General features: G+C 39.3%; 1 protein-coding gene across 1 annotated transcript; it reads left to right on the forward strand.

The window, feature by feature from the left end:
- The first annotated feature begins 2,768 nt into the window (after nt 1–2,768).
- Nucleotides 2,769–20,134, forward strand: LOC124128415 (perlucin-like). The gene is made up of 4 exons (XM_048390152.1): nt 2,769–2,854; nt 18,520–18,605; nt 19,329–19,422; nt 19,847–20,134. The coding sequence occupies exons 1-4, from the start codon at nt 2,791–2,793 to the stop codon at nt 20,071–20,073; spliced, it is 471 nt and encodes a 156-aa protein (XP_048246109.1). The 5' UTR covers nt 2,769–2,790; the 3' UTR covers nt 20,074–20,134.
- The last annotated feature ends 4,501 nt before the right edge of the window (nt 20,135–24,635 follow it).

Below are 24,635 nucleotides of genomic sequence, written 5' to 3' on the forward strand. Positions count from 1 at the left end.
CTACCTTGCCACGTTTCAAATGACGAATGTTGCATTTGTCGAGTCCAAAGGACATGCCGATATCATTAGAAAAGTACTCGACAAGCAGAATATGTTTTTTGAGTGTAGATCCTCCATTGGCAATAAGTTCAAGGTCATCCATGTAAAGGAGGTGAGTAAGGCGTGTTGGGGATCTGTGTTTAGAGGTCCCGGGTGATAACTTTCCTCTTTGCTGAGCAAAAAGTTTAAAGGTTTTAGTGACAAACAGAAAAGCAAAGGGCTACAAGAATCGCCCTGAAATATTCCTCTGCTGATACAAATGGGTTCCGAAGTCACCACCTGCCCCATATCAAGTTGAGTTGACCAGCAATTCATTAATGACTTGAGTAAAACAAGTAATCGCTTGGGGAAGTCAATACATTATTATTATTATTATTATTTAAATATAAAAAATGCAGCAAATGAGGGTTGGTGTGATCCTGGCACAGTCAGTCTCGTTAGGCTCATCATCAGCTCAGGGGCGTTCCCCCTGACACTCTCCCAATGTCAGCCAACATACCTAAGGCACCGAGAACAATGGGGAGTCGGGCAACAATACATGTACATTTTCAGTACATATATACAGCTCAATAGTTTAATTTGTTACAAAATTATTTGCAAGATAAATTCGTTAAAGAAACTACAAACTAACGTCCCTACCGTTACACACATCTTCTTATTAATATCTAAGTCAAACTATAAACATTTTGATCATTATGTGAAATAATTTCCCCATTTTGAACGTTTACCACAACGAACACATCATTATAAACATCATGAGTTAAACATGACAACACAAACGCTGTTACCTTTGTATCTGTCCTGTTATCTGCCCTGTCCTAACTCTTATGTAACAGTAGAGACATAACAAGACAAATCAGTCGTGTTTTATATCCCGATTAATTATTGCTCCTCGATGGCTGTTTTTTCGAATTCCCTTCTCCGTTTACCCATCTTGTTCCTTTTGGGAGAAAAATTATTTATATATATATTCCTCAGATATGGATTACTACTTATCGGGCCTTTTGTCGCCAAAATGTGGAGAAGGTCTCAGGCCTGTATTAATGTATTCTGCGCACTAGCCACTGACTTTTTCATGTATGTACCATATTCGACGTAATAGGCGCCAACGGCGATATTTAAAATCCCAATTAGCACCCTTTCCGATTGATCAATGTACACAAGACTTACTCGTGTGCTATATGCATCCTTAATTATTGGCAATTAAATTCTGGAAAAATATATCTGTAGTATATAAACATTTCAGGCTGTCAGCATAAACCACGAAATTTATCTTTCAATTCTTTTTTTTTCCACCAAAGTAATATTCAAATAAGGGCCCCCAATTTCTAATTTTGAGAGCACCCTGGGCGCTTATTACGTCGAATACGGTAAGTGTATTTGAGATACATGTTTTATGAACCTACGTTAGTATATATTAATTAAATCGACAAACATGACATCTGTATCTTGACGACTTAATTCAAATAATTTATTTTTATCATATAAGGGGTAGGTTTCTCGGCAGGATAAAGCCAACGGATAAAAACGATATCCGTTGGGGTCATATGCGGATAAAGATGCAAATATCAAAGGTCAAGTAGGGACTATTTTTACTGTTTATAAACAAACATGGCGTCGCCCTTGTCATTCGGCGATCGAGTCAGAATTAACCATCGGGAATATGGATAAACTACAGGGATAATTGCTATCATTATCAAAAGAACAGTCATATAAACTGAAAATCAGTGTCTAACTGTGACGTAGCTAAGGCATTTTATAAGTTTTGGCAACTTTGGCGATATAAATTTCGAAACAATTTTGCGAGGGCACGAGGCCTAGCCAAGCGGGATCAGTAACCATATCTGCAGCTTGAAACCTTCTCCACAAATTAAAAAGATTGGATTTGGCCGAAATATGTTTGAATTGTTACCTTGTTTCGTTTTGTCGCTGTGTGTACATCTGACTACACTTCTTAACGTTATGACAGGACAGACCGACTGTCAACAACGTCTGACCGTGGCCGTGACGTCTCATTGACTAGGGTTAGAGTAGCTTCCCTTTGACAAAGGGCAGTTACTCTAGCGGACAGACCGATGGATTGCCGTGAAAGGCAATTAAAAACAATTGTTGTTTTGCGTATATGTTGCTTCGCCACTGTATAAGAAATAGATTTCAGTTGGAACTATATTGGTTTCTGTCACTGTCCGACTGACACATCACTTACCCTGTGACGTAATAAATATTAATGCGCGCATTCCAGGAAAACTCGCAATGTTTCGGTAATGTTTGTGAGAGAGGGAAAGCGATTTTCAAGCACAAAATTAAAGAATGACATTATATGATAAAGAGGTTATCACGCTTGTGTGTTTGGGGATGGTAAATATCCTGTATTAGGAATAAACACTATGTATTTAGCTCGCCAAGGCTCGCTAAATACAATGTTTATTCCTAATGCAGGATATTTACCATCCCCAAACACACTCGCGTGATAACCTCTATATACTCGGATATCAAAACATATAAAATGTATTCAGTTTCATAAAAGTAGAAATCGTGAAAGGTATATTTTTTTTGTTTATAATATTGTTTAGCCCTATGTCCCTCCCAATACGCATCATTAGTTCCCAGTTGCTTGTGTCCCGATAGCTTAATCAATGCTCATCTTTTCACAGCTGCTCCAAACCATGAAAACGCTTTATATCATATATACATCCGTTTAGCCGCCAGTGCACTTTTTGACACGCTAACCGCCAGCATCTCAACTGCATCATGCATGTGTTCTCTGGTGTTTCGCTTCTACTGTTGGGCTCTTCCATGCTCCTGTACGCAGAGGGTAAGTCACTCATTTCCCCAAAAGGTTTAACATGTCCTAATGGCATAAATAGTAAATAATGTTTTCCTAACATTTCTTGATACTCTGTGCGAACAGAAAGAAAACACAACATTGCTTTTTTAGCTTACTGTCATCCTTAAAGAAATGTGTTTATACCACTCATTTATATGTCTTTGAAAGCAAACATGAAGAAACTAGTGTATACTCCAGGAAACTGCCTTCTATAAAATGCACGTAAGAATCCGCAGACCCATAATGTTGCATGTGTTACCATATGGGACTATTAGCATTCTACAATAAGGTTCCGTGTGTCCATCATGTTTTCCATCATCTATAATAAAGGTTTTTGTTTTACACACCGCACGTTTGGAATGCCATAGCATCGAAAGGGAAATTGTCTCGTAACGTAGTACCCGTCATGTGTGAAGTGAGTAAGCATGTCCTGTCCACCCATAGTACCCGTCATGTGTGAAGTAAGCAAGCATGTCCACCCTTAATACCCGTCATGTGTGAAGTGAGTAAGCATGACCTGTCCACCCTTAGTACCCGTCATGTGTGAAGTGAGTAAGCATGTCCTGTCTTCCCTTAGTACCCGTCATGTGTGAAATGAGTAAGCATGTCCTGTCCACCCATAGTACCCGTCATGTGTGAAGTGAGTAAGCATGTCCACCCTTAATACCCGTCATGTGTGAAGTGAGTAAGCATGACCTGTCCACCCTTAGTACCCGTCATGTGTGAAGTGAGTAAGCATGACCTGTCCACCCTTAATACCCGTCATGTGTGAAGTGAGTTAGCATGACCTGTCCACCCTTAGTACCCGTCATGTGTCAAGTGAGTAAGTATGACCTGTCCACCCTTAGTACCCGTCATGTGTGAAGTAAGTAAGCATGTCCTGTCCACCCTTAGTACCCGTCATGTGTGAAATGAGTAAGAATGTCCTGTCCACCCATAGTACCCGTCATGTGTGAAGTGAGTAAGCATGTCCACCCTTAATACCCGTCATGTGTGAAGTGAGTAAGCAAGCATGTCCACCCTTAGTACCCGTCATGTGTGAAGTGAGTAAGCATGACCTGTCCACCCTTAGTACCCATCATGTGTGAAGTAATCACTGCAAAAAAAATCCATCTATACAAGCTTGTATATGGTTTGGAATGATGATATTTCCAAAGCATATACAAGATTGGAATGATGATATATACAAAAATATACAAGTTTATATATACGACATATACAAAAATATACAAATTTATATATATGGTGGATCAAAATTTGTTTTCTTCGTATATATTGGTAAAGGGAGATAATTGTTATGTATTTGTGTATAATTATTATATATGTGCAAATTGAAGTGTTTTAAGTTGAGCGCTGTGTTTCTTTGTATATGTTGGTAAAGGAGGATAATTGCTATGTATTGTTCTATAATTGTTTTGTATGTGCAAAACAGTATCAGCAAGTTACAAAAAACTGATATAGTGGCGTGTAACATTACTGAAATGTTTAATTAGTACTCCACACTGTTAGCGGGAGTACATACTCTCCTTGCAATGATATTGACGGGTAAGCGATTGAGGCGTCTGGTACTTTTCCTGGCGCGGTGCTTGGTATATGAGTAGACTTTATGGTCAAATGCACAGGGAGGATAAGCTGTCAGGGGTGATTGCATTGGTCGTGACTTCCGTATTGAAAGTGTTGAAATCGATTTGTGCTGAGCTTGGATTCGTTTGTACGGGGAGGCCGCGATGTGATTTGTAACATGCTCTCGTGCACATGGCAGATTAGCCAACAGAGTGGATTGCACAGAGGATGAAACTATTTTATTATTAATTTAAAGTGTTGAATTTGGTTTGTTCTGAGCTGTCGGTTTAATTGTAGGGTATACATTGTTATAATGTCAAATCTCGGCGGAACGCGGGAAATCGCGTTTTTTTAAAAACGGCAGTCCTTGGAAAAATCCTCTTAAAAAAATAATCAAATTATTTTTGTTAAATACTCCGAAAATATCGTGTTGCCGGAGGGGGTCTCACACAGAAATTGTTAATACTCCAATAATGACTTTTTTATGATAAAGTTGTCTTTTTTAAGTGAATGAGATGTTTTACAGTTGTTCATGTGAAAAAACTATGAATGTGTATTCAGCGTCCGAAAACCCATAACACGGGGATATATGTTGTATTAATTTCTTATGTTTTACAAAAGATAAGTAAGTACAAAGGTAAGCTTTTCTCAATATGCTTCAACATGGGAAAAGGGACATTGCACGTTTGTGGCAGTATTGCTCCCAGGTGGCGGCGGCGTCCACTAATGCCTACATCCACTAATGCCAAATAAACAATCTGTCTGTCTAACTGTCTGCCTACAGTCTACAATAAACAAAGTCATGCACCAGTGATTTTCAGCGACACCTGCTATCAGTGCTACCCAACCTCTAACTGGACAAGTCCACTTTAGTGGAATAATGCCTATAGGCGAGAAAAGACAGAAATTGTATGAAGTCACTTTTTATTTCACTTTGCCATATCACTAACAGTAATAATTTATTTCTGCATCATTGCATTAGTTCTTATAGTATACAACAGCAGATATTTGCTGATTTCAAAGAAATTTCAAAGAGTTCATTCCTAGCATGGGTATGTTGTTTTCATTGTGTAGGCATTATTCCACACTGCTTTATTTTTTTTGTAGGCAATAGTAACTGTAGGCAAAAGTGGACGTAGGCATTAGTGGCGGAAGCTATTCCCGAATTTTTAAAAGTACTGATTTAACTCCGAAATGTTACTGCATCCGCCATCTTTATTTATTTGACTTTTGCCACTGTTACATTTGTTTGTATGAATATTGTTCAAACGGCACAAAATTGCTTAAAATGCAATCAAATGTTAAAACATTTCTGGGGGCTCAGCCTAATATCGTTAGCAAAGTCAACAAACTACGACCATAAATGTAATGTACAACAGGCGCAAGAAAATTCAAAAAAATTCTTACAAATACAAATGATAAGAAGTCGAATATGAATACTTATACCTGTATTTTTTAGAACAAGAAATTGACACATTGACGTATTCAGATTAAATTGATATGTTCTTTACTTATGTAAATGCAAATGATAAGAAAAATAATTAACAGTGAGATACTCTGGCTATTGTGCAAAGAATCCAGTCCCAATGAAAGTGAACAGCATGCCGATGTTATACAAAGCAATCATATAATATATCGCAACTGATAGTTCTTAACAATCAGGCAATCAACATAAAGACGGTATCAGTGGGCACATCGTGGTATTTGAAGATAGAACATGTTAACACATGTCAGCAGTCTAGGAAGTTATACACGGCATCTTGACAATGAACAAAAAGAAGAAGAAGAAGAGTAGTTTATTAAAGTGTCACTATTTAAACAACCACACCACACCACACCACACCACACCACACCACACCATACCACACCACACCACATCACACCACAACACAACACAACACAACACAACACAACACAACACAACACAACACAACACAACACACCACACCACAACACACCACAACACAATTACATCACACTCTGAGTAAACAATCTCATTTAACCCTTAATTAGTTAATTAATCTAGTTAACCTGCAGTATACTGTATCACTTAGTACTGCCTTAACGAGGATTAATCCCTTGTCAGTTGTTGTTGGTGAGTGATCAATTAATGTCTGGAGAAAGGGATTAGCCTTACTCACAATAAATTAACATTTCATACTGCAACACAAGAGATTATTGATCATTATGCCTTTATAAGAAAGTGAGAAAGATAAAGATTGAATGAAACATAACGGGCCGCGCCTGCATTATATAGCCTGCAAGAATCGTCACTGTAAACTAATAGAGGATTAATTTCAATTTTACAGAATATTCAACTGCTAAGTATATGATCAAGTGTTGAAGTAGCATTAGATATGTTTGAGATTACAGTTTTCAATTAACTGTATAATGTATCTTGCTGTTTTTGAGAGAGTCAGTGTCTGTAGAGCTGGCTTGGTCTAATTGGTATTCAGTCCCTGGGACACAAGTATTGTTTACTAGCATTGTATTGTGAGCAGCCGGATGCGTAAATAATATGTAATATATTTCCGTATTATATTTTATAGTACTTGTTGTTTTAATATTGTTAACAACAGAGAGAACGAAGATTTTTTTGAAAAACCACAACAGCATGCATATGTTCTAGCAAAAGGAAACTTGATAAATATTCATTTTGCTTTAATCTACTTTGGAAAACTAAGTTGGTGCTCTGAAAGCTTGACGCTGTATAATTTGGCACGAGCATGGTTGGATGCAAACCAAATGTTTAATTTTCGCAAATTAAGAAACCAGCGGCGGTATAGGAGCATATATCTAATGTCATTCAATACAGAATAATAATCAAGATGGCAGTTTCAATGTTAAGATTAAGTATTTCTAAAGATATGGAAATTAATAACTTGCTAACTTTTTTTAATCTTTGATCTTTTGGGAAAATAATAGTGGAACTGGTTGAGTGACTGACGTATTCTACATTAAAAGTGACAGGTACGTGATTTACATCATTAAAATTTAAAGTGATACAGTGATACAATTATAAGTGAGGGTTGTGATTTATTTAGGAACGAAGTCAGTATTTAGGGATTTAACTTGCGCTTTCCGACATTATGCGTATTTCGCACACGATTAAGAAAAAAATGTAATTCATTTATTTAAACGAAGTACAAATGCATCAATCCTAAATCACCGGACTAAGTACATAGTTTGTTGAATGTTATTTGGTGAATACACAAATTGTATGACACATTCCCTGAGGACAAACCCAAATGGCCTGTCCCTTAGTACAGGTGTTAATTAGAGAATATACTGCCACCACATTATGTCCCGGCACTTTTATGACATGTAATGAACCTAGTCGGTCCCTTGGTCTGTAACAACAACATTGGTCTTATAAAATCAAAGTAACATAAATGTTACGTAATTCGTATTCAAAAATTGACTGAAAAAACATAACATGAATTTAATTGCCCTTTTGGGGATAATATAATATTGGGAAAATATACTTAAAAGTACATGATTACAGAATTTCAGAATCAACTGTTTCTTGTATTTATGACCGACTTCACACAAACTGAATAATTAAACATATGTTTATATAGCTATAATTACATGCATGACACCTACATTATCATGAAATAATAATGTTGGTCATGTTTGTTAATTTGTACATTTCGATGTTATTGGTATCCTGAGGATGTTGTAATTATACACGTGTTCTGATCTTATTTGACGTAGAATACATGAACTGGTTGAGTGACTTTCTTCCATCAGTGTGAAAGGATTTCACACACATAAACCCTAAATCATTTGTCAAACAGAAAGAAGTCATATAGATATCATATCTAACTGGTACTAAAAGTTCACTATCAATCTCCTCTGATAACAAACTGTTACATTTAATATCCCCAAGCACCAATACCCAGTATGCTCATGGAGTAATTATCAGAAACCCGAATAATATCCTGTCTACATGGTCACACTCGGTGATTGTTAAGACATTCAGACAATATGGCAGTCTGTATTCATTTCTTATATCCCAAAAGTCCCCACCAAGCTTCCTATATACAAATTGTATTAAATAATACATATATACATTAAAACAGAACAAAAACGATTGGTCAACAGTTTGGTGCGGTCGATGGAAAGGTGTTCAGTTACTAAGAAAAGCTATTTAACTGTTTAATACTTAATACGTGTCTTAAAATATGAATTAATTGTTAAGTTATTACATTAGTGCAAATTCACCCGAACGTAGGACGTACATGGACTTATTCTTAACTGTATATAAGTAACACTGTCCAAGTTTTATAATCCTCTATATCAGACGACTATTGCAATTATTAATGGTATCAGGTAGGAATGACTTGGCATAGCATTCTGTTCTACAACATATAGCCTGTATATTGGTTCGATTTCTATAAATGTAATTACTAACAGCAAAGATGTTTTCCATCTTGTAATAAGGTGTAATGGCTGTGTTAGTATCTCTATAAATATTCTCGTGGCCTGTACCCCTTATCGCCCTACAAATAGTCCGTATAGTCCGTATTGAGTGAGTGAGTTAACATTTAACGTCTCATCGGCATTATTTCAGCGTCCGGAATGAATCTTAGTGTAAACATTCTAGGATCAATTCTTGTTCTTGGTACAATTATCCAAAATATTGGCATTATATGCTTGTTCATAACTTCTAACTATTCATGTGAAAGGAGTTATTTAACTGAGTGAGTGAGTATGGTTAAAGTCAAACTTAGTAATCCTTTCACACTAATGATCCTTGTTTACAATGAACGCATGTCAATTGACTTAACAAACATCCTTAAGTAGAAGTATCACAATGGACGGTGTATACAACTGTTTGTCAAACAATATCAACCAATTTCTTATATTTAGAATCACCATTACATGATATCACAGAAACATATATATTAACTTTTACTTTGAAAACTCCAGAACTAATGTCGTGAACGTAATATAATAGGAATTTATTCCAACAAAGTGTTTCCCATATATATGTTTCCTTGTACAATTTTAAATTAATGGATTTTTTATCTATTATTTTGCCATGATCGTGACAATCGCGAAAAGGCTACTCTCTTGCTATTACGTTTATTGGTTATTCTAGTTTAGACAGCGACAGCCTCTCGTTATACAAACAGTACTTTTCTAACCCCGATTTATTTAAGACATCGTCAGTCTTTCGCTATACAAACAGTGCTTTTCTAACCGCGATCTAGTTAAACCAGCGGCAGCCTTTCGCTATACAAACAGTGCTTTTCTAACCCCGACCCAGTTAAGACAGCGGCAGCCTTTCGTTATACAAACAGTGCTTTTTCTAACCGCGATCTAGTTAAGACAGCGGTATAATTTATATTATTGATCTGTTACTAAAATCTGCAGAAGTGTTTTATTTCTGATGTAAAACGCTGTCAACATAAACATATACAAATTATTTCATAACACTCCAAATAAAGTTTGTAACCCCGATCTAGTTAAACCAGCGTCAGTCTTTCGCTATACAATCAGTGGTTTTTCTAACCCCGATTTAGTTAAGACAGCGGCAGCCTTTCGTTATACAAACAGTGCTTTTCTAACCCCGACCCAGTTAAGACAGCGGCAGCCTTTCGTTATACAAACAGTGCTTTTTTCTAACCGCGATCTAGTTAAGACAGCGGTATAATTTATATTATTGATCTGTTACTAAAATCTGCACAAATGTTTTATTTCTTATGTAAAACGAAGTCAACATAAACAAATACATAGAGGTTATCACGCGAGTGTGTTTGGGGATGGTAAATATCCTGCATTAGGAATAAACATTGTATTTAGCGAGCCTTGGCGAGCTAAATACATAGTGTTTATTCCTAATACAGGATATTTACCATCCCCAAACACACAAGCGTGATAACCTCTTTATCATATAATGTCATTCTTTAATTCTGCGCTTCAAAATCGCTTTCCCTCTCACAAACATTACCGAAACAGTGCGAGTTTCCCTGGAATGCGCGCATTAATATTTATTACGTCACAGGGTAAGTGATGTGTCAGTCGGACAGTGACAGAAACCAATATAGTTCCAACTGAAATCTGTTTCTTATACAGTGGCGAAGCAAAATATACGCAAAACAACAATTCTTTTTAATTGCCTTTCACGGCAATCCATCGGTCTGTCCGCTAGAGTAACTGCCCTTTGTCAAAGGGAAGCTACTCTAACCCTAGTCTATGAGACGTCACGGCCACGGTCAGACGTTGTTGACAGTCGGTCTGTCCTGTCATAACGTTAAGAAGTGTAGTCAGATGTACACAGAGCGACAAAACGAAACAAGGTAACAATTCAAACAAATTTCGGCCAAATCCAACCATTTCAATTTGTGGAGAAGGTTTCAAGCCGCAGAGGTCTACCAGTCATGGCTACTGATCCCGCTTGGCTAGGCCTCGTGCCCTCGCAAAATTGTTTCGAAATTTATATCTCCAAAGTTGCCAAAACTTATAAAATGCCTTAGCTACGTCACAGTAAGACACTGATTTTCAGTATATTAGACTGTTCTTTTGATAATGATAGCAATTATCTCTGTAGTTTATCCAGATTCACGATGGTTAAATCTGACTCGATCGCGGAATGACGAGGGCGACGCCATGTTTGTTTATAAACAGGGAAAGTAGTCCCTACTTGACCTTTGATATCTGCATCTCTATCCGCATATGACCCCAACGGATATCGTTTTTATCCGTTGACTTTATCCTGCCGAGAAACCTACCCATTATATGATAAAAATTATTTCATAACACTCCAAATATAGTTGCCATAATGAAAATAGTATTAACGTACCCGTCATCTGTTTCGTGAGTAAGGATGTCATCTCCTTCCTTAGTACCCGTCATGTGTGAAGTGAGTAAGCATTTCCTGTCCACCCTTAGTACCCGTCATGTGTGAAGTGAGTAAGCATGTCCACCCTTAGTACCCGTCATGTGTGAAGTGAGTAAGCATGTCCTGTCCACCCTTAGTACCCGTCATGTGTGAAGTAAGTAAGCATGTCCTGTCCACCCTTAGTACCCGTCATGTGTGAAGTGAGTTAGCATGTCCTGTCCACCCTTAGTACCCGTCATGTGTGAAGTAAGTACGCATGTCCTTTCCCCCTTAGTACCCGTCATGTGTGAAGTGAGTAAGCATGTCCTGTCCACCCTTAGTACCCGTGATGTGTGAAGTGAGTAAGCATGTCCTGTCCACCCTTAGTACCTGTCATGTGTGAAGTAAGTACGCATGTCCTGTCCACCCTTAGTACCCGTCATGTTTGAAGTGAGTAATCATGTCCTGTCCACCCTTAGTACCCGCCATGTGTGAAGTGAGTAAGCATGTCCACCCTTAGTACCCGTCATGTGTGAAGTGAGTAAGCATGTCCTGTCCACCCTTAGTACCCGTCATGTGTGAAGTAAGTAAGCATGTCCTGTCCACCCTTAGTACCCGTCATGTGTGAAGTAAGCAAGCATGCCCTGTCCACCCATAGTACCCGTCATGTGTGAAGTGAATAAGCATGTCCACCCTTAATACCCGTCATGTGTGAAGTGAGTAAGCAAGCATGTCCACCCTTAGTACCCGTCATGTGTGAAGTGAGTAAGCATGCCCTGTCCACCCTTAGTACCCGTCATGTGTGAAGTGAGTAAGCATGTCCACCCTTAGTACCCGTCATGTGTGAAGTGAGTAAGCATGTCCTGTCCTCCCTTAGTACCCGTCATGTGTGAAGTGAGTAAGCATGTCCTGTCCACCCTTAGTACCCGTCATGTGTGAAGTGAGTAAGCATGTCCACCTTTAGTGCCCGTCATGTCTGAAGTAAGTAAGTATGTCCACCCTTAGTACCCATCCTGTGTGAAGTGAGTAAGTATGTCCACCCTTAAAACCCGTCATGTGTGAAGTGAGTAAGCATGTCCACCTTTAGTACCCGTCATGTGTGAAGTAAGTAAGCATGTCCACCCTTAATACCCGTCATGTGTGAAGTGAGTTAGCATGTCCACCTTTAGTACCCGCCATGTGTGAAGTAAGTAAGCATGTCCACCCTTAGTACCCGTTATGTGTGAAATGAGTAAGCATGTCCTGTCAACCCTTAGTACCCGTCATGTGTGAAGTAAGCAAGCATGTCCTGTCCACCCTTAGTACGCGTCATGTGTGAAGTGAGTAAGCATGTCCACCCTTAATACCCGTCATGTGTGAAGTGAGTAAGCATGTCCACCCTTAGTACCCGTCATGTGTGAAGTGAGTAAGCATGTCCAACCTTAGTACCCGTCATGTGTGAAGTGAGTAAGCATGTCCTGTCCACCCTTAGTACCCGTCATGTGTGAAGTGAGTAAGCATGTCCACCCTTAGTACCCGTCATGTGTGAAGTGAGTAAGCATATCCTGTCCACCCTTAGTACCCGTCATGTGTGAAGTGAGTAAGCATGTCCTGTCCAACCCTTAGCACCCGTCATGTGTGAAGTGAGTAAGCATGTCATGTCCACCTTTAATACCCGTCAAGTGTGAAGTGAGTAAGCATGTCCTGTCCAACCCTTAGTACCCGTCATGTGTGAAGTGAGTAAGCATGTCCTGTCCTCCCTTAGTATCCGTCATGTGTGAAATGAATAAGCATGTCCTGTCCAACACTAAGTAGCCGTCATGTGTGAAGTCAGTAAGCATGTCCTGTCCAAACCTTAGTGCCGGTCATGTGTATAGTGAGTAAGCGTCCTGTCCACACTTAGTACCATATGGGACTAATAGCATTCTACAATAAGGCTCCGTGTGTCCATCATGTTTTCCATCAGCTATAATAAAGGTTTTTGTTTTTCACACCGCACGTTTGGAATGCTTTAGCATAGAAAGGGAAATTGTCTCGTAACGTAGTACCCGTCCTGTCACACTCTTGATTACTAGCAATGTTACAAGATGGCATGATTATTTCTGGATATATGAGTCCAAACTACAAAGTAATCTTTTATCCATTTTGCTTCTTTTCAATATGCCCAATTTCCGCGGCCAAGAATTCAGCACCGATCGTGCAGAGAAATCAATACAGTACACCAAAGTTGGCAGTTATCTGTATTGTTTGTCATGGTAAAGGAACATTGGATAATTGGGTTATTGGATAATCTACCATCTTTAAGGGACTTAAATGTTCCGCAAATAGTGGGAAACGAACTTGAAATGAATACACAGATGTCATTCACCGTGGGGTAACAGATCCATGTATATTTAATAACTTGTACATAAGACATAACATGTCTGAAAACCCATACCAAGTACAATAAGTTCACGCTTAACACTCGAAGATGGCATTGACATTGAGCTATACCATATCTGAAAAGATGAACAACGAACAAAACATGTCGATTAGTGATGTTGGCTTCATAATGTGTTATTCAGTCATGCAATTCACTTCTCTTTTAGGACCCGTTACACAAACACATCCTGACAGATAAGAACCATATGTTACAAAACACTTCGCACGTGGATGGAACTACATAGAATATCAAGTGACATTTTGCAATTACTGTTCACACTGGCCCCTGTGACCAGCTTGCCGATAAGCGGATGTTTGCTGTCCTTACTGACAGTGTCGATTGTCCTTGTTTCGACATCAGCATATACACTGAAATGAGCTAAGCTTAAATCTCTTCATATTATTTACAGAATATCCCTTAAAACTAGGGAATATTAAATAATTATAACATTAGAATTATGCTCAATGTAAAATGTAACTTTAATGCCTTCGATGTAAAATAGGGGCGGTCGGGTATAGTGGGGCGGTTAAGGCTGCAGATTCTTGAGCGGTTTGTCGTTCTCACTGGTTTATTTGGAAGGTCAATGAAAGGCAAAATCTCTGTTCATGAAGATGTCAGACAATTGACATTTCAACCCAAAGAGGCAGCTCTGAGACAGCACCAATGCATATTTGGGGACAGGTGCTTGACAAACGTCCTACACTACAGAATCTTGTAGTCAGGGGATGGGAGAGGACTTGCGATAATATACAGATACCCAAGTGGACAACACTTGGTCAGGCACATATAAGTGTTATAAACTAACACTACACCTGCAAATAAGTCTTGCAAACCTTTGTAAACTTTACACTGCCTGTCTTGAGTACAGTGCTATGTGATACTTTGAAGGAAAGTGTTCACTGTAAGTTAATTATAGAACTGTAAACACATACATCGAACCGATATTCCTGGTCCTACTTAAGTAGGAAGTAAGTTAATATCATAGGTTCATCGCAATAATGTCAATAATATGTTTACATACATTCCTGTTTTTAAGATATGAATCCATTCCCAGATGAGTGATTTTTGGGTGATCTAATATCAACTAAGTGGAACATTTCTCAGTAGACCATTTATAAAATAATATGCCGAGAATAGATCATAGACAATACATATTAATTGATACAATGTCATTCAAAATGTTTCATCATATAAAAACTTATCAACTTATCTTAGTCCAAAGATATCAAATGATATCTATATCTGCTGTAGAAATAGACAATTTCTGAAAACTAAAACATATTGGAGGCCATCTTGGATTTTCGTCATCACCAGGGGACGCTGTCTACCAGATTTGAATTATATAAAGCATTGTTGCAATTGATTCTGAAAAAGATACTGTCATAAATTGAATGAATTGACCAGATAATTTTGATAAATGAGTATAGACTTAAGTCATTAGAGATTTCAACCATGTAGGCGGCTATCTTGGACTTTTATCAACACCAGGGGGTGCTGCATACTAGGTTTGAATTATATACAGGATTGTTGTGATTACTCCTAAATACATTACAAAGATAATTTGTATAAATTGGCCAGATAACTATGATATATTGAGTATAGTTTGATATCATTAGAGATTTCAGCCGTGCTGGTGGCCATCTTGGATTTTCTACCACCAGGGGGCGCTGCAAACTATATTTGAATTATATACAGCTCTGCTGCAATTTGTCCGCATGCATTAGTACGGATATATGTATAAATAGATCAGATAAGTATGATATATTGAGTATATATTGATACCATCAGAGAGTTCAGCCATGTTGGCAGCCATCTTGAATTTTCTACCACGGTACAACGTAAAAGTGTGCCAAGTTTGGTGCTTTAAACCCAAAGTGCACAATTTTAGCCTTTACCACCCCACCAGTAGCCTTGTGGTCATAGCATTCGCTCGACACGCCGAAATGCCGGGTTCGATTCCCGACATGGATACAATGTGTGACGCCCATTTCCAGTGTCCCCCATCTTGATATTGCAGGAATATTGCTAAAAAAAGCTGCGTAAAGCGATATTCACTCACTTACGATGTTGAATACTATATCCTCTTCGTTGTGATAAAGGGTGATGGACCTAGTTTCGATTTCTCATATGGTACACTGTGTAAATTTAAAACGTCAACGCAGTAGAGTAATTAGCTCGATCATCAACGGAAACAGACTCCAGTGGGCGCAAACAGCAAAAGAAGCGTCGAACAGCACATGAACGGGCCATGGAAAACCAGTGATGGCACCAGGTGCTCACGAAAATGGTAGCATTTTCAGGCCCACCATTAGCCCAGTAATGGTGTTCTCGGGATCATATTGCGGAATTTCTCAACGCCGCGTAAATTCCCACTCATTCATTTAGTACTCACACTGGCTATTTTAGAAGAACATGTATAGACATACGACAAAACCTCCCTATAAGAAATCTCTGCTGAAAGAGATTATCAGCCTGTTCAGCAATGATACGAACTCCATGAAATCATACTTTTGAAAATTCCCCAGTCGAGTTTATTTTCTCTGACATTTTGACGTCCTGTACTAGATGTCAATGTATTACGATGCCAAGGTGCCTGGTGTAGACCGATATTTCTCATCTAAATAACCAAGAGTTCAGATATGTTTTAAACATGTGATATTACTGGACGTCGATTTAGCAAACAGCGTCCGTGCTCGGCTCAGTGTATACTGTGTCTGAGTGGGGTATTCATGTTAAACTGTGGCATAGTATCTCAGTGGGCTAGCACTATAAACTCGGCATAAGTCCAGACTAGTACAAGCAGCCACACACACACAAACGTACATGCACGTGATGAGAACTTCTAATCTACATACGTTCTGTTTCCATGAAATCATACTTTGGAAAATTCCCCAGTCGAGTTGGGTGAGGTAAGGTGAGGTGAAATGGGGTTTAACGTCGCGTCCAAGATTATTGCACTTATATAGCGACGTGCATGTACGTGTGTGTGTTTGTGTGGCTGCTTGTACTAGTACGGACTGATGCCGATTTATAGTGCTAGCTCACTGAGATACCATGCCGCAGTTTAACATGAATACCACACTCAGACACAGTATACTGACTCCGAGCCGACCAGTCCTTGTTTTTTCCCCTTAATGTCGAGCGCCTACAGGGTAACAACAAGTACCATCTTTTAACGTCTTTTGGTATGCCGCGGCCGGGGATCGAACCCCGGACCTGCCGCTCTCCGGGCGGACGCTCTACCACTAGACCACGGAGGCGGTCACATGCAACTGTGACACTGAGAACCACTTAAACTGAAGCAGTTTGGTAGTTCAAGTTATGGGAACATACGCATCTGTGTCATGGTAATACGCGTAGAAAGCGTAATTATAATGGAGCCATCCATCAACGTGTAGATGGACATTGGACAGTTCCTGAACGGACGTGTATAAAGGATTGGACATGCAGTTTGGTTGATATGTGCCGCTCCAAGATGGAAACGTTAACCTGCATCTTAAGCTTGCTGTGTCTTGCGTGCTGGTCCCTTCCCCGTGGTGTTGAAGGTAGGAACTAACTGACCACCAAGGAATACCATGAACTGAAAACTAACACTTACACTTTGGCTGATCGATCTGTCAAAGTCGTCAGTTTCAGAATAGTATGACCTTTGCCCATGTTCGACCACTGTTCACTGAGTGTCCTTCTGGCTTGCTGAACGGTGGTGAAGTTAAGACGTAAAAGGACGACTAGTTATTCACTGTTCTCAGAAAGACGAGAGATGTCCGATTACACCCTACGTATAATTATATTTTTTATAATTTATAATTATATATCTTTTAATTGAGACTCTTCTCGTGACACACAACAATATAGCAAAAGGGACATGATATGATAAATAGGTATTTTGTCAGATAGCAGAATAGTTCTACTGCTAGGCTGATTCATGCCCCTCCATGTTGGAGGAGACATATTGTCTATACAGTCTTCCACTGTTTGGCTGTTGCAAGCCTCTCAATGTTGAAGGTGGGTGGTAAAGACATATTGTCTATACATTCGTCTACTGTTAGGCTGTTGCAAGCCTCTCAATGTTGAAGGTGGGTGGTAAAGACATATTGTCTATACAGTCTTCCACTGTTAGGCTGTGGCAAGTCTCTCTATGTTGAAGGTTGGTAGTAAAGACATATTGTCTCTACAGTCTTCCACTGTTTGGCTGTTGCAAGCCTCTCAATGTTGAAGGTGGGTGGTAAAGACATATTGTCTATACATTCGTCTACTGTTAGGCTGTTGCAAGCCTCTCAATGTTGAAGGTGGGTGGTAAAGACATATTGTCTATACAGTCTTCCACTGTTAGGCTGTTGCAAGCCTCTCAATGTTGAAGGTGGGTGGTAAAGACATATTGTCTCTACAGTCTTCGACTGTTGGAGTGTTTTTTGTACGTGCTCCAATGCTCTGTTTCCTCAGCCTCTCCAGAAACACATCCCATGTACAATGTCAATTGAAAGGTGAGAACACAGACATTTCAAAGTCCCCCCACATTTTCCATATTCGGCATCGTAAAAGCTTAGTTTCATGTCATGAAATGGGTCACCATAGCAACTTTGAGATGCTGTGATCAGAATGATGATGGTGACGGCTTCCATTTCATCTTCAGCTGCTGTAACTAAAGGGGGAAGTTTACTTCGAAAGTCTACATTCCATACACAAGGAAATAGGCAGATTAAAAGGAAATGATCTTCAACAACACATGTTTATCATAAAACCATATTTAGTTTCTTATCATATGACAAGGAATCCGACCTGATCCTGACAAGCTATATTCTTTCCTATAATTACTACAGTAAGAATGAACTCTGTAGTGGCTCTCACTGTTATATACAGGCACGAAGTGCACAGGCGGATTCCACAAGCATGGAGCTTCTTGTTATTGGCTCTCGAACATAAAAGGAACATTTGCAGAAGCGAGGGTGAGTGATTTATACAATCCAGAAGTCTGAAACGTCATCAGATTTGTGGGCGGTTATTTCTTGACACACATCTACAAATCAGTTACGTTATTGTATCCAACTTGACGCAATTGGTAAAAAACATATGTTAGGGTGTATGAATTTTATTTAGTCGAGACAACATTTGGAAAATGGAAAAACTAATTTTCAAGCTTTCTTTCGCATGATTAAGACGTTTCTGTATTGGAGAAAATATGTATCATGTGTTTGGTCAAATGTCCACATAAACAATCAATACCACCATAAGATCTTGATAGGACGAATTATTTTAAGGGTGATCTCTGATGCAACAAAACCTGTGTATGTGTGACACATTACCTTCACTGCAAGGATAAAAAGTTTTACCTCTAAAGTTGTTGTTTTTGGTATTGCTTACGTTCGTTTATTGATTGATCTTCTAAACAGGAACTGCACGAAGTGATAAGATTGATTAACAATGTGTTTTGTAGGAAGTCAGAGATCTTCTTAATATTGTAGCATAAAATGAGTAACTGAGATTGTTGATGGTTGTTTCCTTGCAGTGGATTGAAAAAGAGTATTTGTTCCCCTAAGAGTGTAAACCATCAAAGTTTTATTCCTGAACAGCTAAAGAGATGGTGTAAACTCTTATACATGTGTTCCATTGTTCATACGTCCTATGAAGAATGTGTGACATAAGTTAGAATTGTTCTTTATTCTTCACAGTCAATCTGTCGCTTCCTGGGCAGTGATCTGGTCACCATCACCAGTCACACCGAGGATGCCTTTGTCAGAGGGTATGCGACCCAGCGGGGAAAAGGTGGGTACACTCAGCACTGCCAAGTATCATTGCTTTACCCCAAATTCAATGGTACACACTTCATTGGAAAATTGTATGATATAAATATATTTATTTCCATAAAGTGGAGTGATTGGCAAACAAGCAAATTTTGCTTATCTGAATGCCTCTCCCAAACATGATACATATACAAATAGCAATGTATATAGGAAAATTGTATTCATCCCAATAGCGTAATTGTAGCGTAAAACGAGGTTTCAGTGGTTCACTTTCATACGTATTGGTATGTAAATAGATATTTGCATGGTTTGTGATACGTTATAAAAGATACATGTACAAAAGTTATTTCCGATAATAATGAATACCCATTTTATGTCATATATGTTGAAATAGGCCCGTTGTCTCATACTAAACACATTCTTTGTTTTCTTATTCCGTAATGAAGCTGAAAGATACTACCTGGGGGGCACCGACCTCGGCCTGGAGGGACGCTGGATATGGACGGGGAACAAGCCCTTCACTTACACCAACTGGGCACCAGGGCAACCATCTAACTTAAGAAATAATGAACACTGTCTCGAAGCTAACAAAGGTTATGGATACGGATGGAATGATGTTCATTGTGACATGAAAGCAAATTTCATTTGTCAGATGTCGCCACTGAGAGGATAAATAAAACTGGTTGTTGCAGTCTGTCTCTGACAGCAACAATTTCACATGTGTGATTAAGAAATAAGCGTACCCGTTATACATATATTACAGATAACCTGATAAACAAATACAGGTTACAGGGAACACCGTCAGATGCATCATATTTATAAATATCCATCCTCCATCATAAACGTTTTGAAAGCTTTACAAAGGCCTTGAATGCTGTTACTCTGATACAAAAATAACTTTTCAGCAAGAGTCGTATGACCGCGTCATCTGTTTAAAATTTAGATATCTGCATACTGCATGCAGAGTGAAATAAAAACTATCCACAAGACTGTATGTGTAAAGGGATGACTACAACTTTCAAATAATCAACAATTGTTTGATCGGGGAAACAAATGCAATGCCTATATATAGCGACGTGCATGGACGGTGCGTATGTGTGTAAATGTGTTTGGATGCTTGTACTGGTTCGGACTGTTACCGATTTATAGTGCTAGCAAACTCAGATACCATGCCGCAGTTTCAGTAGTAATAAGCAGTATTCTGAGCCGACCAGTCCTATTTCTAGCCCATTATTGCCGAGTGCCAGACAGTGTAACAAGTACCATATTTTAGTATGATGCGACCAGGCACCGCACGACGGACCTTCCGCTCTCCGGGCGGACGTTCTACCACTAGACCAAGGAGGCGGTAGACAGGGTAACAACAAGTACCATCTTTTAACGTCTTTTGGTATGACGCGGCCGAGGATCGAACGCCGGACCTTCCACTCTCGAGGCGGACGCTCTACCTCAAGACCGCGTTGACCAGCTGTTGATGAGCGTAGATGACACGTGTGGGCGCGACATAACTCGCGATTTGTTTTGTTGAAACATGACCACTAATAAGCTTATCGCCGAGCTGATACATGAAAATAATTGATAAAACACAAACCCTGGATGCTCCGGGCGGACGCTGTATCAAGAGACCACGAAGGCGGTCCCTCAGTAAAGCGACATTTCCAAATTCAGTCGGACGCATCAGTGACAAAAATCATACTCCATGCAATTCCGTATCTCAGCTTGTATCATATGTTGCCATATTTATTCAGGAGAACATTTGGTTTGTCCTTGCACATGCTTGTGATGGGTGCCACTGGTGGAGCAGGCTACTCTCACCTTTTCGCGAACACCTGGTGTCATCACAACAACAAAAATTTGACATTCTGAGTGGATATAACAAACAATAGTTCTGTAAATCATTAAAAATGTCGCATGTAAAAGTGAAAGAAGAACAGGAAGATGAAGTAAAACTAATAGAAAAATAAGTTCTGTTTCTTTTAGCATTTTAGATGAGGAACAGTTTTCAGAAAGTAGCTTTTAGGGAACACATTTTATGTTGGTTTTGTTTGTTGATTTACGCCGCACTCAGCAATCTTCCAGCTATATGACGGCGGTCTGTAAATAATCAGACCAGACAATCACTTGATTGATATCATGAGCATCGATCCATAACGTTCATGAAACAGAAGGTGAAGCAACATATACGCATTGGTCTTCATTAAACAGAAGGTGCAACAACATATTCGTATGGGTGTTCATGAAACAGAAGGTGCAACAACATATTCGTATGGGTGTTCATGAAACAGAAGGTGCAACAACATATTCGTATGGGTGTTCATGAAACAGAAGGTGCAACAACATATACGTATGGATGTTCATCTAACACCGTCAATAATACAGTATTTATGTCAATGATTTTATACATGCTGTGGACAACACACAATGTGTATAATGTAGTTGTTAGCCTGCTAATATCAGGGATGAATTCCACGCCTCTATGATAAATAGCTACAGTATTTTTGTTCTAATGTGGGATTCTACGTTAGACAGTTAAGTCTTGACAGGTTGTGATATGATGGTCGTGAAATCCAACAAACGTTTGCCATAATGATTTCGAGATATATAAACAGAAAGTAATGAACAGTTTACATACACTCTGTAGGTTATGTAATATAAAGTGTAGGGTGTGAAAATTAGAATACATGTGAATGTCCACATAAATACAAAGACTGGTTGAGCATAATAATAGAGCGGTTTCAATAAAGCGACAAAACCCTTTCTATAGCCAATAGAAATCTCTGCATAAAGCAAAGTCGACACCGATCCCAACTACATGTCATAAGCATGTGTTTGTGAATCACTAATCTCTGCATAAAGCAGAGTCGACTGTACAATTCCGACTATATCGTGAGCATGTGTTTATGAATCACTATAAAATAGAGTTCGCGAAAAGGTGAGCGTATCCTGCCCCACCGAAAAGTAAGTATTTGTAGGGCAGAATAATAGAAAAGTTTTATATAAACATGGATTGTTTGTGCACTATGGTTACTTCCGTTGCCATGCCAATAATCAATAGTTGTATTATGAAAACGTATTCCCTGTAACCCTTTCCCTTAGCACCCACCGTGCGTGAAGTATTTGTACATGTGCTGCCAGTCCATGGCACCCGTTACGCCTGTGATCATGTGCGGCTGGTTCTTTAGCAACCGCCTTGTTTTACATTAGTGTTCGTGTTTTGTTAAGGTCACAGCAATTTCGAAATAGTTTCTTGGTTGTGATGGAATAGCATATAATTATACACAAATATGACACTAGTGCTAGCGTTGAAAGCTTATGAAACGCTTTTGATTTAGTTGGGTTGGGTTTAACGCAGCGTTTAACATTATTCCAATTATATCATGGCGTGACAGCTTAATGTGGGAGGAAAACTGGAGTGATGCAGGTCTCAGACGTTTACCACTTTGGTGAAACCCACGAGCACGGGTATGGTGCTGACAAACCTAGAAACGTTATCGGGGCGAACCGGGATTCGTACACACAATCATAGGTTTCTGGCGTGCCCAAGGAACGCAGCTCTGCACAGCGAATTGCGGCGCCATAGACGACTGGGCCACCTGTGCCCCCTATTATATGACAGAACTCGATTGAGTTGGGTTTAACACTATTTTTAACAGTATTTCAGTTGCATCATTGCGTGTCATCTTACTTTGTGAGGAAAGCTAAAAAAGATGCAGTTATGTGATAATGTGTACCTCTTTGATGAAACACACAAGAACATGTCGGGAGTAGTAGTTGGCATTCTACAGGACACTTCGATAGCAACAACACAAGTCCGCATAAAGGTCCACAACATTTATTCGTCGCAAGAAGACGTTCAGCTCTCAACATCTCAACTCCATCTGCCAACTCTGGTGGGCTTAAATGTACATGCATAAACATCCTAAGCTTCCTGACCATATTCTTAACATGCTTATATGACCAGACCACTTAGTACCTCGTCCACAACCCCTATGCATCTAGTGCAGTGGCCAGTCTTAACCTTCACCTTAAAAGGCTACTGCATGACGTAATATGCGACTCCAGCATGCCCCTAAAAGGCAACGGCCAAAAATCCAATCAGTGAATGATGAAGTGGACACAGGGGAGGGTCATGCGAGCCTCTACCCAGGGTCGAAAACCCAGTCGCAAACCTCACGCGACATACTGTATACTTCATGTAATATACCACCCGGTTTTGACAATAGACGTGTCTTCTCGTCTTTAACAAGGATTGTGTATGAAGTACAATGGACAATCAGTATAAGTACATCAATAAATAAATTGTTTAGAAAACATTGTCTGATCGCAGAGAAATATATTTTATGGATGGGCGTTTGTTTAGAATTTGTTTGTTCCATACTAACTAAATGTGGACCTTTCTTTTTTCAGAAATTACGTACAATACCATTCACAGAGAGAATTCACATATCGTTATACAGCTGTGGGAGACAAGCAAATACATAAAGCACAATTTCTAAAATAATCCTGTACAATTAGTCGTTCACCCTTGTGTCCACTTACCCAAGATTATCACTGTGATTATGCATGTAAATTGAAGTATAAAACGAACTGGTGTAAAAATAAACATTAGCTGCCACTCTCCTGTCTCCTGCGATTCCTTATTAACACATACAATAACGGAACATTAACATTTCCCATGGCAATAACTATGAACACACATTCCACTCAGGATGGCTGGCCCTTCCACAACTACCTGAACTCGTAGGACAGAGGATGATATTGCATCGCCAACATGCCAATGTATCTATCCGTGATCAAGGGACAGATACAGGTGGAATCCATCATCCACCTCCAGGGAGCCTGCTGGTTGTCCTGTACGTGTTCATCTACAATTGACACCTGTCTTTCTCTCAATCACTGCACGGCTATGTCTTCGACTGGCCTCTGACAGTAACGAGATGGTCCTTTTTTCTGTTGGTTGTCTTATACTTGTTCATCTACAATTGACACCTGTCTTTCTCTCAATCACTGCACGGCTATGTCTTCGACTGGCCTCTGACAGTAACGAGGTGGTTCATTTGTCTGTTGGTTGACCTGTACTTGTTCATCTACAATTGACACCTGTCTTTCTCTCAATCACTGCACGGCTATGTCTTCGACTGGCCTCTGACAGTAACGAGATGGTTCTTTTGTCTGTTGGTTGTCCAGTACTTACATGTTTAAATAGTCATATATACAAGATACACATTGTCGAGA

Source organism: Haliotis rufescens, unplaced genomic scaffold (assembly GCF_023055435.1).
Source record: "Haliotis rufescens isolate VD_foot unplaced genomic scaffold, xgHalRufe1.0.p SCAF_84, whole genome shotgun sequence".
In the NCBI taxonomy this organism is placed as follows: Eukaryota; Metazoa; Mollusca; class Gastropoda; order Lepetellida; family Haliotidae; genus Haliotis; species Haliotis rufescens.